General features: G+C 38.6%; 1 protein-coding gene across 5 annotated transcripts in view; it reads left to right on the top strand.

The window, feature by feature from the left end:
* CYRIB (CYFIP related Rac1 interactor B) overlaps positions 1-12,918 on the top strand; it is a 97,023-nt gene extending 84,105 nt beyond the window's left edge. For all 5 annotated transcript variants that reach the window (XM_058022698.1, XM_058022689.1, XM_058022706.1 and 2 more), the window contains 9 exons: positions 1,186-1,307; positions 2,971-3,076; positions 4,656-4,792; positions 5,419-5,496; positions 5,588-5,704; positions 6,808-6,887; positions 8,000-8,126; positions 9,695-9,765; positions 12,132-12,918. In XM_058022698.1, coding sequence (XP_057878681.1) covers positions 1,186-1,307; positions 2,971-3,076; positions 4,656-4,792; positions 5,419-5,496; positions 5,588-5,704; positions 6,808-6,887; positions 8,000-8,126; positions 9,695-9,765; positions 12,132-12,195 — 902 coding nt within the window. In that variant the 3' untranslated portion in view covers positions 12,196-12,918. The remainder of the gene's footprint in view (positions 1-1,185; positions 1,308-2,970; positions 3,077-4,655; positions 4,793-5,418; positions 5,497-5,587; positions 5,705-6,807; positions 6,888-7,999; positions 8,127-9,694; positions 9,766-12,131) is intronic.
* Positions 12,919-13,799: the final 881 nt, after the last annotated feature.

The raw sequence follows: 13,799 nt of genomic DNA, 5'->3' as shown, positions 1-13,799 counted from the left end.
AGTTTTATTTCAAATGTAAAGATGTACCTAACTTCCATGGGAAGTTGTACATATGGATCATGGAAAAAGCATGTCTAAAAAGACATTTTCCAGACTCTTCAAAATGCACAAAGTCATGAGCATATATTGTCCTTAGATAGTTTCTGTCTGTCCCTATAAAAAATAATCTATTGTTAATACCCTCATTTTTGGCATTGGAAATAATGGACTAAAATACAGTGATATTTATTCCATAACATATTTTGCCCATGTTAACAGAGAAGTGGGTTTTTTTACCAAGAGCTTTAGTAACTAACAGTTTCTTTGATTTTTTTAAAAATATGAGTCTAAAAGGAACTAACCTTATAGCTTTCATCAGCATTCTAAAAGAAAAAAAATTGGTTCAGGTAAACCACGTCTGAGATACTTGCCCTAGGTGATTGTTTTTAAAGGTTAAAACCTTTTGTTGATTCTTCTCAAAACATACTTATTACCAAATCACATTTCTTTAAAAATGTGCATGTAGCTTCTTGAAATTATGATCCGATATATTTTTGGGAAGCCCTTAGCTAATTAGAAGAAAATGGGAGACAGCTTATACCTTTAAAGACAGGGAACAAAAGAAAAAAGGCCTTCACAGGCTCACACTAGATCTTTTTGTTCTCAGCTCTGATTGTGTGATGAGTGCAGTGAAGAATATGTTTTGAGAATTAAATATATTTAGAAGTAAAATATATGACTCCTTTCCCAAGCAGTTAAAGATGAGTAAGACAAGATGGAAAATAATCTGATGCAGTGTTTCTAGATAATAATAGACATGAACACCTCCTGTGCTATCTGCAGTGAGAGTGTCTTTTGAGTGCTTACCTAAGTTTCTTCCAGTGAGTCTCTGCTGCACCCCAAGGTGAGATTATATGATAGTCATAAAGACAACTCATCAGGATTTCTTCTCCTCACTCAGTTTTAAATAAATCAAGAAGATAGAATCCAGGTGAATTTTTGGGATGGTAAAAGAATTGAGACTACTAAAATGAATACAATTAGTCTCTTGGAGTTCCTTATACATTGTAGTAGCTCTTCAGAGAATGAAAATTCTTGATGAGTTGCTGCATGAAGAATTTGTCCCATAGGTGATGGTGTGCCTGTTGAATTCCATGTTGTTGTTAAAAATAAATATATATACATTTAATATGTTCTGCTGTTTAGATGCCCAACCTACAGAATCTGAAAAGGAAATTTATAATCAGGTGAATGTAGTGTTAAAGGATGCAGAAGGAATACTGGAAGACTTGCAGTCATATAGAGGAGCTGGCCATGAAATACGAGAGGTGAGCGAGAGCGTTTCAATTGTGCACAGCCTGTGGTTGTTCATTGTCTGATCCTAACCAAATACTGCTGGGGTTTAACTTTGCTTGCAGGAGCTGTTTTGGCAGAGCATGTTGTCCTTTAAAATCACTGTCTTGAATTGCTGCTCTGGAATGTTTCTTTTTAACAGCAAAACAGATGTTGCTTGTTTCAGTCATATTAATCCACATATGTAATAGCAAATGATGCTTCTCAGAGTTTTTGGGGTATTATGAATATTGATTTTTCTTTGTGTTCCCACATAAGCTCTTCTTCAGTTAATAGTGAATTTGGAAAGAGTATAGTGTGACTACAGTGCAAAACTGAATAGTGTTGACATTCTCTTGTATGGTAACTGGAGAAGCCTGGTTTGGTAATCCTAACACAAAAGGCATCTCATTTTCACTCCCTTTTAATTGGCTTTTATTTACTAAAGTATATATTTGGAACAGAAGCAAAGTTCCTGTACAGAATGTCATTCAAATGTTTCTTTGTTTAATAAAGGGTGGAATAAATATTCTCCCAACCCCCTTTATTGTCTTCCTCACATGCAGCAATGGGGGCTTTGCTCATGAAGGAAGGAGTTACTCACTGTAACATATCCTTAAGAAATAGTATTAGATAGGAGTATTAGATTACTATTTACTCCATAGCAATTTGAGATACTCAAAGCCATTCACCTTTGAGAGTTTTTCTCTCCATGGAATTCATCAGGTAGGTTTAAGAGGGATGACTGTGTCACACAAACCCCTTGGGTGGGGAGGTAGTTTACTATCCATGTTCAGAGACAGGCTGTAGGATCAGGCAGGAATGTGTGTGTGCAGATGCCACGGAGAAATGAGAGATGCTCCTCTGAGAGGAGGTAGACATGGCAGGAAGGAAACTTTCTAGGACCTGAGAGGAGTGTGCTGCAAGCCACAGCCCATGGTTGACTGAAACAGTTCTTGAAATCAAGAACCTGACAATGAAAGTGCTGCAGGAGAGTTATGAGCATCTTTATTTCTGTTTTCTTAGTATATTTTCAGTTGCTAACTGGAGAGGTTGAATTTAAGGTATTAAATGTCTGGGAAGTTTACTGTAAAGACAAAGTCTGTAAATATATCCTTCAAAACTGTGGTATATGCTTTGTACTGGTGGTGCTTTATGTTGTTGATTATTCTTAAATGTTCCTCCTGTAATAGCTAGCCTGAATTTCACAGTAATTTTTTTCTTTGCAAATTTGGGAATTAGCGATAGATATCAACATTAAGATGAGGCTTTGATTGCTAATTTTTTTTTTTTTGCTTGGAGTAAGCACAGTAAAGTTGTTAATTTTAATTAACTAGGTCTGGTTATGTAAATTGTCTTATCTGAGTAATTTGATTTTTAACCATTTCTTTATACTCTCTCCAAGTTGTTTTCCTGTTCAGGATGCTTACTTTCAACACAAATTTTTAGACCTTTTTGGAACAGACATGGGTTAGTACATGCTTGTCTCTCAACTGAAAACTTCTTAGTAGGTAGATATTTAATTATTAGCTCTTCAAACAATTGTCTTGCATAGGTGTTTTGGTTTTTTGTGTTTTGTTGTTTGGGGTTGTTTTGTCAGCAGTGCATCAGTTATTCCCAATCCAAGCATCTTTTTCTCCTCTCTCTTTCCAATTTAAGGCAATACAGCATCCAAATGATGAGAAGCTGCAAGAGAAGGCATGGGGTGCAGTTGTTCCACTAGTAGGCAAACTAAAGAAATTCTATGAATTTTCTCAAAGACTAGGTAAGTGGAAAGGTGTTAACTTGAGGGTTTTTTTCTCTTAATTTATGAGTATATTTGGCATATTCAGATATGATCACATCTAGATCAACTCCCTTGTGGAAAAGAGCTCATATTGCACATATTCCTCCATACGTTGGATGACAGCCATCTTGCTTCAGTGGATATCTGAGAGGGGAGAGAGAATGTGATCATCCTTGTTGCTCTTCCTCTACTCCTTTAGTAACTCAGGAAGGCAGTAACCAGCTGATTGTCTGGAAATTAGTAAACTGAATAATCAGGAATTAATTCTGTCCGTGTTTCTGATACCAAGAGTAATTAAAAGAGACTGAATTATTCCTCCCTAAACACCAGAAATAATTTGCTATGGGGAAGTGCCTGATCTTGGTTCGTACAAATGCAGTACTTGAGATGGTGCTTCATGCCTCTTCTGAAACTCACTGATGTGATGGCTATGCTGATAAAACCTGAGACTTGTTTTTTTACCAGCTTTCTGTTGTTATCTCACTTTTAATCAAATTTATTAACATAGCATGTATAAAATGTGTTTAAAACACAGAAACTTGTTGCAGCAAGTTCTGCTTTTTAAAATGGGTGAGGTGTTTTTCTCAAGATGAACAGGAAGCTGGATTATAAATTTATTTTAAGTCGTGACTTCTGCTTACAGTTATGTGCCTCTTGAATTCTGTGTTCTCCTAGAGACTGAAGTCTGCTAACGCAGGTTATTGAAATATGTTCTACACAAATGTTGCAGACAAAGCTTGAGTAGAAATTTTCAAGAAGTTTTTTTTTTTTTGTGGCTGTCAGTGCTGATGAATTATTGTCACAGACATCTTTTGTGAAAAATCCTTTCTTGGGATTTTTCTCCCTTCTGAGAAGCTGTGGCCTCAGCAACAAAATGTAAACAATGGTTATCTGCTGCTGTAGAATGCAACAGGTGGATCTGTGATTGGTCTCCTGTAGATGTTTAGATTTACTGACCACTCGCGGCAGAGCTGCTCTTGCTCTCTGCTGGGACACAGATCTTGTTGTTCATTCTTTTCTATTCTTAGCTTAGCTAGCCTTCTGAGAACTTTTCCTTCTATTTCTTTCTAGTATAGTAATAATGTAATATATATATCATAAGATAATAAATCAACATGAAGTCAACATTCTTGTCTCCTCTCTTCACCTGCAACCTTTGCGACCTCTGTCACAGATTATAAATTTATCTTAAATAATGCATGACTTTTGCTTACAGCTATGTGCCTCTTGAATTCTGTGTTCTCCTAGAGGCTGAAGTCTGCTAACACAAGTTATTGAAATATGTTCTACACAAATGTTGCAGACAAAGCTTGAGCAGAACTTTTCAAGAGGTTTTTTTTTGCGGCTGTCAGTGCTGATGTGACCTGGTCTGTACAGCAATTTGTACGTAAATGTGACAGCAGTTGACACATAGATGAGCAATTCATGGAGTCCCTTTTTTATTAACCACCACGTATTTTGGCAGCTGTGTATTTTAAGTGTAGCATGCAGAGTCCCAGGCAGTGCTGGTGCAAGGGGCAGTGCAGGTGTGTGTTCAGTCCCCTGTCCTGTGTTGCAGAGGCCGGGCTGCGGGGCCTGCTGGGCGCCCTGACCAGCACTCCGTACTCCCCCACGCAGCACCTGGAGCGAGAGCAGGCTCTTGCTAAGCAGTTTGCAGAAATTCTTCACTTCACACTCCGATTTGATGAGCTCAAGGTAAGAGCTTGTGATCAGAAGGGCTAGAAAAAGAAGCCAAGTGTGTTTGCTGAAGCAGTCTGGGTTGTGTTCTGTTCTGGAATAGAATGTGCAGCGGATACTCAAATATCCAATATGCTTGGCTTGCTCTTGTGACCTAGAGTAAGATCAAACTGGAAAGCAGATGAAATATCATATTAGCTTTAGGCACTTGTGTTTCAGTTCACATTAATCATGTTTTTTCACCCAAATTTGGCATATCTCTTGAGATAATGCTGCTGCTTTTAGCTTGTGTGCAGCCATAGTCCAGCTATTTTCTTGCTATATGCAAAGAACTAAGCTGAAATGGTAATTAATTTGCTGGTCTGATCCTTGGAGTCAAATTAGCAAAGCAATTTTTTCAACCTACTAATTTCCAACTTGTATTTAGGAGATTGTTCCTTTTCTCATTCCTGTTAGAGCTTGTTCTGAATCTGAGAAACCAAAAAGCTTTTATGTTGTGCTTACAAGTTCCAAACATATCACAGGCCTTTTTGCTTCACTTCAGGAAGTTGAATATATTCTTGTTGGGTGTATAACATTTTATGAAAACTTGTCCTTACTTTCCTTGAATCTGTCACAACTCTCTTGCTTCCATATCCACATAGATGACAAATCCTGCTATACAGAATGACTTCAGCTACTATAGAAGAACTCTGAGCCGTATGAGGATTAACAATGTCCCAGTAGGTAACCCTTGGATAAGATGAAATTAATTCTGCTACCCCCTCTCTTCTTCATGTACAGAACAACTAAACCCTTTCTTCTGTTTTTTAGGCAGAGGGAGAAAATGAAGTAAATAATGAGTTGGCAAACAGAATGTCTTTATTTTACGCTGAAGCAACGCCAATGTTGAAAACCTTAAGTGATGCCACAACAAAGTTTGTGTCAGAGGTAAGAGTATAAATTTATGGCTTGGATAATGTGTTTCACAGCACTGCAGGGCCAGACATAATAGGTAACACAACCTCCCCTAGGCCTAATCTGACATCTAGGAATGAAACTTGGGGTTTGGAGCCTCAAGAAATGTAACGTGTCATTCCCAGATGCTGTAGAGTTAGGGACTCCAGCCAGGCACTTTGTGTATGCATCCCCAAAATTTAATGGGAAGTGTCACATCAGCAGTGATGGCTTTTCTCAAGCAGGGAGCTGGGACAGGTGTTTTGCCTGCACTGTGGTGGTGTTTTAGAGCAGAAATTTCAGAAAATTGAAAGGGAAACAGCTTGATTCTCTCTGCTTGAAATAAAGAATGGAATTGAAATGTAGCTTCCTCTTCTCCTTCTACTCTCCTGTGTAAAGTCAAGTATACTACATTATTGCAAAAGGGGGAAGGAACCTGAACTGGAAAAGTATTTCAGCATGTTGACACATCCCTATTTATCCTTGACTACCTAAGTAAATACTGGTTGTAAAATCCAATCACTTCAAGTACTGTGCTTGCCTTCTGATAACTATGATGATTTTTGGCTTACGTGCAAAGAATGCTCACTATTTCTTAGTAGAAAATAATTTTACATTGCATGATTCATGCAAAGTTACATCTGTCTTTTAATATTTTTTTTTCTCCTGAGTTCTGCTTTGTGCTTGAAATGCCTTAATAAAACTGTCTTATTTTATATTTATTTGTGATGGTTGTCTGCCACAATTTTAAGTTTTGCTGTTAAAGCAGATGAATATATTTGGCTATAGAAATTTTTGTCTTTGGAGGAGCAGATTAGATGATGATTCCTTCAAAACTTTCCAAAAGTCAGTCATATCAAGGGTGTAGTTCCTTGGCTACCAGCAAGCATGTGGTAGCCTTTGCTCTGTAAATTGCTAATCTATACAATAACATTTAAAAAAAAAACCAGTGCACGACTACCTGACTTACCATTGTTGTGTTGATTTTTTTAATTGCTCCACATTGCTATGCCAACAGATAACTGATTTGACTTAGGTTCTGTAATATAATATTTCACAGTAATTGAGTTGTGGCAACTGTTCACCTTCTTTTGCAGAATAAAAATTTACCCATAGAGAACACAACAGATTGCTTAAGCACCATGGCCAGTGTGTGCAGGGTCATGCTGGAAACCCCGTGAGTACCAACACTGCTTGGGTTGGGTGTGAGTCACCTCTCCGTCTCAGACCTGATGTGTGATGCATGAAAGAAATATAATTGGAGTGATTAGGAGCTGTGATGTTTCCTTTTTACCAGCCTAGTTGTTTACACTGACATGAAACCACCTTGTTTCATTTTGCCAGCCATGGAAATCGTGTGGTCTACTTTTCTGAACGTATTAATATTTAAAAATAGAATGCCTATGGAAGCTAGACAACCTCTTGGCACTCTTTATAAGTGGTTTTCTCATGTATTATTCAGAGAAATGGGCTATTTGAGCATGATTGCCCAGGGTCTCCTGAAAGAGGGGCTGTGGGCAATGCCCTGGACGTTGTGTCCTTGCTGACTGGCCTGGCTGATTGCTCTAGAAAATGACAGTGCTCCTCTCAGGGGAATTAGAGACAACTTCTAGGCATGAAGGCAGTCAGTTGTCTTCTGTTTATTTGAGAGGCACTGAGAGTATGACCAAAGTCACACTAATCTTTGGTTATTTTTTTTAATCTGTTTCTTCTGTGTTCTAAATAGTTTTCTATTGGTAAAATTACTGGGGCATGAGCCATGTCTTTTTAAATAAGTTTCTGTCCAAATACCGCAGGACATTTGTTTTGGAGTGCATTAAGAGCCCCAAGCATTTATACTCTTACTCTTCTTAGGAATGAACTGTTCCATTTAAAAAAGAAGTTAAAGGTTGTCCAGTCACCTGCCCTTTTTTTTTCTAAGTCAGAAATTTGGGTGTGTATTAGAAGGTGGCAGAGAAAAGTGTAGGAAGCACTGGAGACCAAGTTAGTATGTTTTAACCTTTTTCAAAATTATTTTTTTTTTAATTTAAAAATTTTAGAAGCCTATATTTTAGGTTTGAGAATTTTTATTAATCTTCAGGTAACTTTGTAAACAATCATTTGTCTTTTGAAAGGAATAACAAAAACTCAAAAGTTTGGTGTTTGTAGATTTGGTTGGGTTGGTTTGGTTTTTTTTTTCCTCTTGAGGATTTATCATAGAATTTTTCTCTTTAATCTTAATTTGGGTATTACTAGTATGTACTGTTATCTTGTGTTTCATAGATAATAAGCTGTGTTTTTACATTCCAGTGAATATAGAAGCAGGTTTACAAATGAGGAAACAGTATCATTCTGTCTGAGGGTAATGGTGGGTGTCATCATACTCTATGACCACGTGCATCCGGTGGGCGCTTTTGCCAAAACTTCAAAAATTGATGTAAGTTTACTGTTGCTAAATAATCTCCTGAGTATTTAAATGGTCTGTAGGCTCCTTTTCTGTATTGCAGATTCTAGTAGCAGATGTATACACTGGGTTGGTGCTAAACACATAGCTGTGAGCAAAGATGTATATTTCAGTAGTGAGAAATACAAACTAGGCCTTTTGGACATGTAAGTGGGTCATGAAAAATCTGTTTTTATGTAATTCTGGTAGTGTCCAGGAATACTTATAAGCAGTAGTTGTGATGAAAAAACCAGATCAGAAAGTAACAATGGCCCCTGCCTTGTTCCTCACTGACTGGTGAATAGCTCAGTTCACCATCCACCACACTTTGAATTTCTAACTTTCTACTGTTGTTTGATAGTAAGCCTGTGGAATACATGCTGTTACTCTGTGGTTTTGTGATTATTTCAAAGGGAGTATTATCCCACTGCATTAACTACAGTTGGTCATTATTTCACTGGCTGAATGAAATAATTCTTAACGGATTTATGATAAATATGTATTTCTGCTCACAGTTCCAGTGTTTTTTAAGGCTGATAAAGCAGAGCTTGAAAGTTGCATTCACTAAAGTTATCATAGAATTGGTTGGGTTGGAAGGGACCTTAAAGATCATCCAGTTCCAGGCCCCATCCATGGGCAGGGACACCTTCCACTAGACCAGGTTGCTCAGGGCCCTGTTCAGCCTGGCCTTGAGCACTTCCAGGGATGGAACAGCCACAACTTTCAAAGCCTTTCTCCCTCATCTAATCACTGCCTGCTCTTGTAAAATGTCTCTTTCCAGCTGTCCTGTAGCCTCTTTAGGTATTGGAAGGTGCTCTGAGGTCTCCCCAGATCATTCTCCATGCTGAGCGGCCCAAATTCTCTCAGCCTTTCCTCCCTGGAGAGGTGCTCCAGCCCTCTGATCATCTTCATGACTCTTTTCTGGACTCACTCTGGCACAACCATGTCATTTTTCTGCTGGTGACACAGAGCTGGGTCCAGGTGGGGTCTGAGCAGAGCAGAGGTGGAGAATCACCTCCCTTGTGTGCTGGCCACGTTTCTTTTGCTGCAGCCCAGGACAGTGTTGGCTTTCTGGGCTGCCAGAGCACTTTGCTGGGTCATGTTGAACTTCTCATCCAACAACTCCCCCAGGCCCTTCTCCTCTGGGCTGCTCCCAGTCCCCTCCCTGCCCAGCCTGTGTTTGTGCTTGGGATGCCCTGATCCAATGGCAGGACCTTGGAGTTGTTGAACTTCATGAGGTTCACAGATCCCACTCTCCAGCCTGTCCAGGTCCCTCTGAATGCCTTCCCCCCCTCCAGACTGTCAGCCACACCACTCAGCTTGCTGTCATCAGCAGAGTTGCTGAGGATGCACTTGATGCAGCTTTTTAAGTAGCTAAGCCAGTCTGTGATAGGAAGATGTAATACTGAAAGCTGAATTCCTTTTTAATATCCAGAAAATGTCTTTACACTGCTGCTATTTTTAAATACTTATTTTTGATCTTTTGCATACTGATTATAAAACATTCCTGTAAACTCAAAAGGTATTAGCATGGAAAAAACTGTAATTTTTTTAACTCCTAGATGAAAGGATGCATCAAAGTTCTTAAAGACCAGCCTCCTAACAGTGTAGAAGGCCTTCTAAATGCTCTCAGGTACTCCTTTTTGTTTCTTGGGTATTTTAATGTTTTGATGTGAGTTTTCATGAATTGTCCAGGTCATTTTCTTTGCAACAAAGTATTCAGTGACTGTTACAGGGAAAGGTGAATGTAATTATTGCAGGCTTTTCTTCTAATGTGTCCTGAGACAAGGGTGTATGAAGAAGCCTCTGTGCTTTAACAGGATTGTGAATTTGCAGTTGTTCATTCTAAGATAACCTTTTCCATGCATACAGGTTAAGAATGAGTCAGTATGGCATGGTAAGTAACTAGAAATTGTTCCTTTTCAGAAAGAATTAAATCCCTGCTGTAGAATAGATGAGACAAGAATTTGCTACATTAGTCAGAGAAGTAAAGAAAAATTAATAATTCAGTATATTAAATCTAAAACCTGCTAATTTGGGTTCTAAAGCTGTATCTATAGTCAGTCATGTCTTCATTGTGTGGGTGTCCAGCATGGGAGAAGTGGCAAAAAGTGCAAAAATGTGATAGGCAGGTGAAGTGTTTGTTCTTGTCCTTGCTTGGAAAAGTATCATTACTTTGGTAACAAATAACTGGAACTGGGTGTTGTTACTCATGTGCCTGCTTGGAATGTGGAAGCTTTAGTTTGTCTTGTGAAATTGTGCAGTTGTGGTTTGTTTTCCTTATTTGTAGTGAAGCTGCTTTAATTTCATTTGCCCTCTTTTTATTTTTTATGTCATGATGTGGTAAGGAGTTAAATAATGTGATATTCTAGGTGGGTTCTTTTGCAAAGTTGCTTCAGATTATTAGTTAAAATTTGAAAAATCCATGCCTAATTTGAATCTTCATGTGATTATTGCCATGCTAAAATCATGTTCATCTCTGAACTTCATAACATGATTGGTCTTTGAGGTGGTGATCAGTAAAAACACAGGCTTCCAGAGGGAAAATGCTGCATTAGCATTTATTTCTGACTAGTTTATTGTGATTGCAGCTGCCATGATCACCAGTCTTTATTAGTAGCCCATTTTTCCCATCACTTCTGACACTGTGAAAGTACATGGAAGGTGCACTTCAGGTGCTCACTGCACTAAGCAGTGACATTAACTTCTGGTTAATTACACAATTAACTTTGTGGTTAGCAGTGTAAATCCAGTCCGTGCTCTCAAGCTGTGCTTTGCCTTTCCCTGCATGGATGCTGTAACAGTCATGCTTTTGTACATTTGATTACTCTCTGGGTAGGATATTTAAATCTTTTCTAAGCCACGTTTGGAATTGTTAGGAAGAGATGCAGGGTTGAGCTGCTGTGTGCTCATGTGATGAAAACAAGTTCAAGATGTCATTGTGACAAATTAAGTCCAAATCTAAGTCTTTGATTCTGGAGGAGTGAGAAGTCCTTGGGTTTTCCCAAGGGACAGATAATGTGTTTCAAAAGCAAATGGAAGGTGGTATAGGGTTTTGGAGGGAGATCAGCTCTTTGTAATTTCAAATTCATCTGAATATTGGAATCACATTCAGCTTTTTCATGTGGGCAGAATACCAAGTGCAATAACTTTTCAGGATTTCAGAAGACCTTAGGCTGCTTGTTTGTTGAAAGTATGAATTACCAAAAAGTGCTGAAATCTAAAGTATTATTAACTTCCAAACTAAAAAGTCATTATATATTTATCAAGTAAACAAGTAAAATATTACTGCAGTTGTGGATAGCAATGAAAGTGTTAATTTAACATGTTAAATTTAAATTACAAAGTAAGTTTTATTTGCTTTTAGATTAGTTAGGAAGGAAGATCAGAAAAATTATTCACAGAAAAAGTCTGCAATGAGGATATCTTCTAAAAATAGATGTAGCTAGGTTTTTTATAGTGATTTAAAAGTGTGCTATTATCCTAGAGAATTTGAAAGCTGAAATAAGTACATGTGTGTGCTCTTTTGTTTTAGCAGCACAGTCACTTAACTAAGCAGGAAATTAGGCTGAAAAGTGATTAAATCCATTGTCATTGAGGGATTCTGGGAAGGTTTGGTCACTGCAAGTTTCGATGAAGAGTTTCTCAAGCTGTGTTATTTGAAGATGTTTCCTGTGGGCAGAGCCCCCAGAATTAGTCTGACAGACAATTACCTGTCACCAGTGCTACTGTGAGCTTACTGTGAAAGGCAATGTCCAGCTGAGGCTTATTGTGAGCTGCCTTTGGTGCAAGGCTGCTAGATTCTAGTTCTGATTGGCACTATCATTTTCTGATCAGAATGTCTGACTTGTGTTCTCAGTGACCATGGAGTGGGTGATGATCCATGGCTGAGGGTTTTGCTGTGGTACGGTCAGGTTGAGCAATAAACAACGAAATTACACATTTGTAAGCTGAATTACACATTTGTAATGCTCACCTTGACTTTATTTCTGTGTTTAGGTACACAACAAAGCATTTGAATGATGAGACTACCTCCAAGCAAATTAAATCCATGTTGCAATAACAATTACCTGGAATTCGCACCTGCTGTAGACAGTATTCTGCAATGACTGAGATGCACAGATTTTTTTTAGTGATTGCAACTACTATCTCGTTCATTCTTGCTTTTTATTTTCTCTCTTCCTGTTTACTCTTTTTTTAATCACTTCCTTGTACCTAAGTAAGCTCAGACTTCTTTTCTGTGCCAAATCAATGAAAATTATCAATTCTGGAAAGTATTTCTACTTTTCAGAATAGCCATCCTAAGTGGCAGCTAATTATGCGTTGCATTTGGATTTCTCTGTACTGGGGAAAGATTTGTGACTTGAACTAAATATTTTTAAACTTGTGGTTTTTTTCTTTTTTTGAAAAACTAATATTTAATATTGCTTCTTCTGCATGGCAAGACTGCCTACTTCTGCTATTTAAAAATCCCTTGATGACTTCATTTTCTATTGCAGCTTATTTTCATGTGCAACCATGAGGAAACTAAAAGCAGATTTGTTTAAATTAACTGTGTTTGTACAAAATGGTACCCAACACAAAAGTTTTTTTAAATGAGTAAAAACTGTTTTGTTTAAAAGTTACGTTTGCATTTTGACTCATTTTTGTAAGGATGTATGTTGTATGTTTAACCTTTAATAACTAACGTTAAACTGTGGTGTGTGCGTAGCAAAATTACGTATGCATGTTCATGTCAAATGATTGGCTGTGGATAAGATAATAAAATCAGCTTTCATTTTTCTAAGTGTGGTTTGATTTACCAGTATTTTGAGTGAGATGTCTTCGTGCTCTTTGGATTTTTACAAAAAAATAAATTTATAAATTTTATATGGTGAAAACTCTGCTGTTTCATTACCAGTAACCAGTTGCCTAAGCCACTGATTTAAGCCTGGTGTGTTTTAGGGTTCTTGCTCTCCACTTTGTGCTGCTTCCCTCTCTCCCTGAGAATTATTACTCAAATAGGATTTGTGATGATGAACTGGGTGCAATCCATATAGATCCAAGTGGACATTGCTGAAGAACCTGCATCCAGGCTACCCATGCTGCCTCCTCATAGAGCCATCAGAAATGACTCTGCACACTGGGCTCTCTGCACACCAGGAGTGGGAAATGAACTCCCCTTGCTCTGTCCTGCTGTGTACTCCTATGGATCTAGGTATTTGTACTGTGTAAAATCTGAATAATCACAGCACACTAAATAATGGTTCTTCTTAGGGAAACAATTTATAGCAACAAGTCTTACATAGGTTGGTGAAAAAATTAAAGCTCTTTTGGGAGGGAAAGGATTGAAGGGGTAAAGTTACACCCCTTCCAAAGGACCTTGGCAGTTTGGAGATGGGCAGAGGGGAACTGTCTGAAATTCAGCAAAGGCAAATGCGGGGTCCTGCACCTGGGGAGGAACAACCCCAGGCACCAGCAAGGCTGGGGCTGACCTGCTGGAGCAGCTCTGTGGAGAAGGAGCTGGGGGAGAGCAGCTGTCCCTGAGCCAGCAGTGCCCTGGGGGCCAAGGCCAGGGCTGTCCTGGGCTGTGTTAGCAGGAGCACTGCTGGCAGCTCAGGGAGGGGATCCTGCCCCTCTGCCTCACCTGGAGTGAGGGCTCCAGTTCTGACCTCCTCAGGACAAGGC

The sequence above is a fragment of the Melospiza georgiana genome, chromosome 1 (genome assembly GCF_028018845.1).
Source record: "Melospiza georgiana isolate bMelGeo1 chromosome 1, bMelGeo1.pri, whole genome shotgun sequence".
Taxonomy (NCBI): domain Eukaryota; kingdom Metazoa; phylum Chordata; class Aves; order Passeriformes; family Passerellidae; genus Melospiza; species Melospiza georgiana.
Note: the sequence above shows the minus strand (reverse complement) of the source record. Positions and strands in the feature narration are given on the sequence as shown.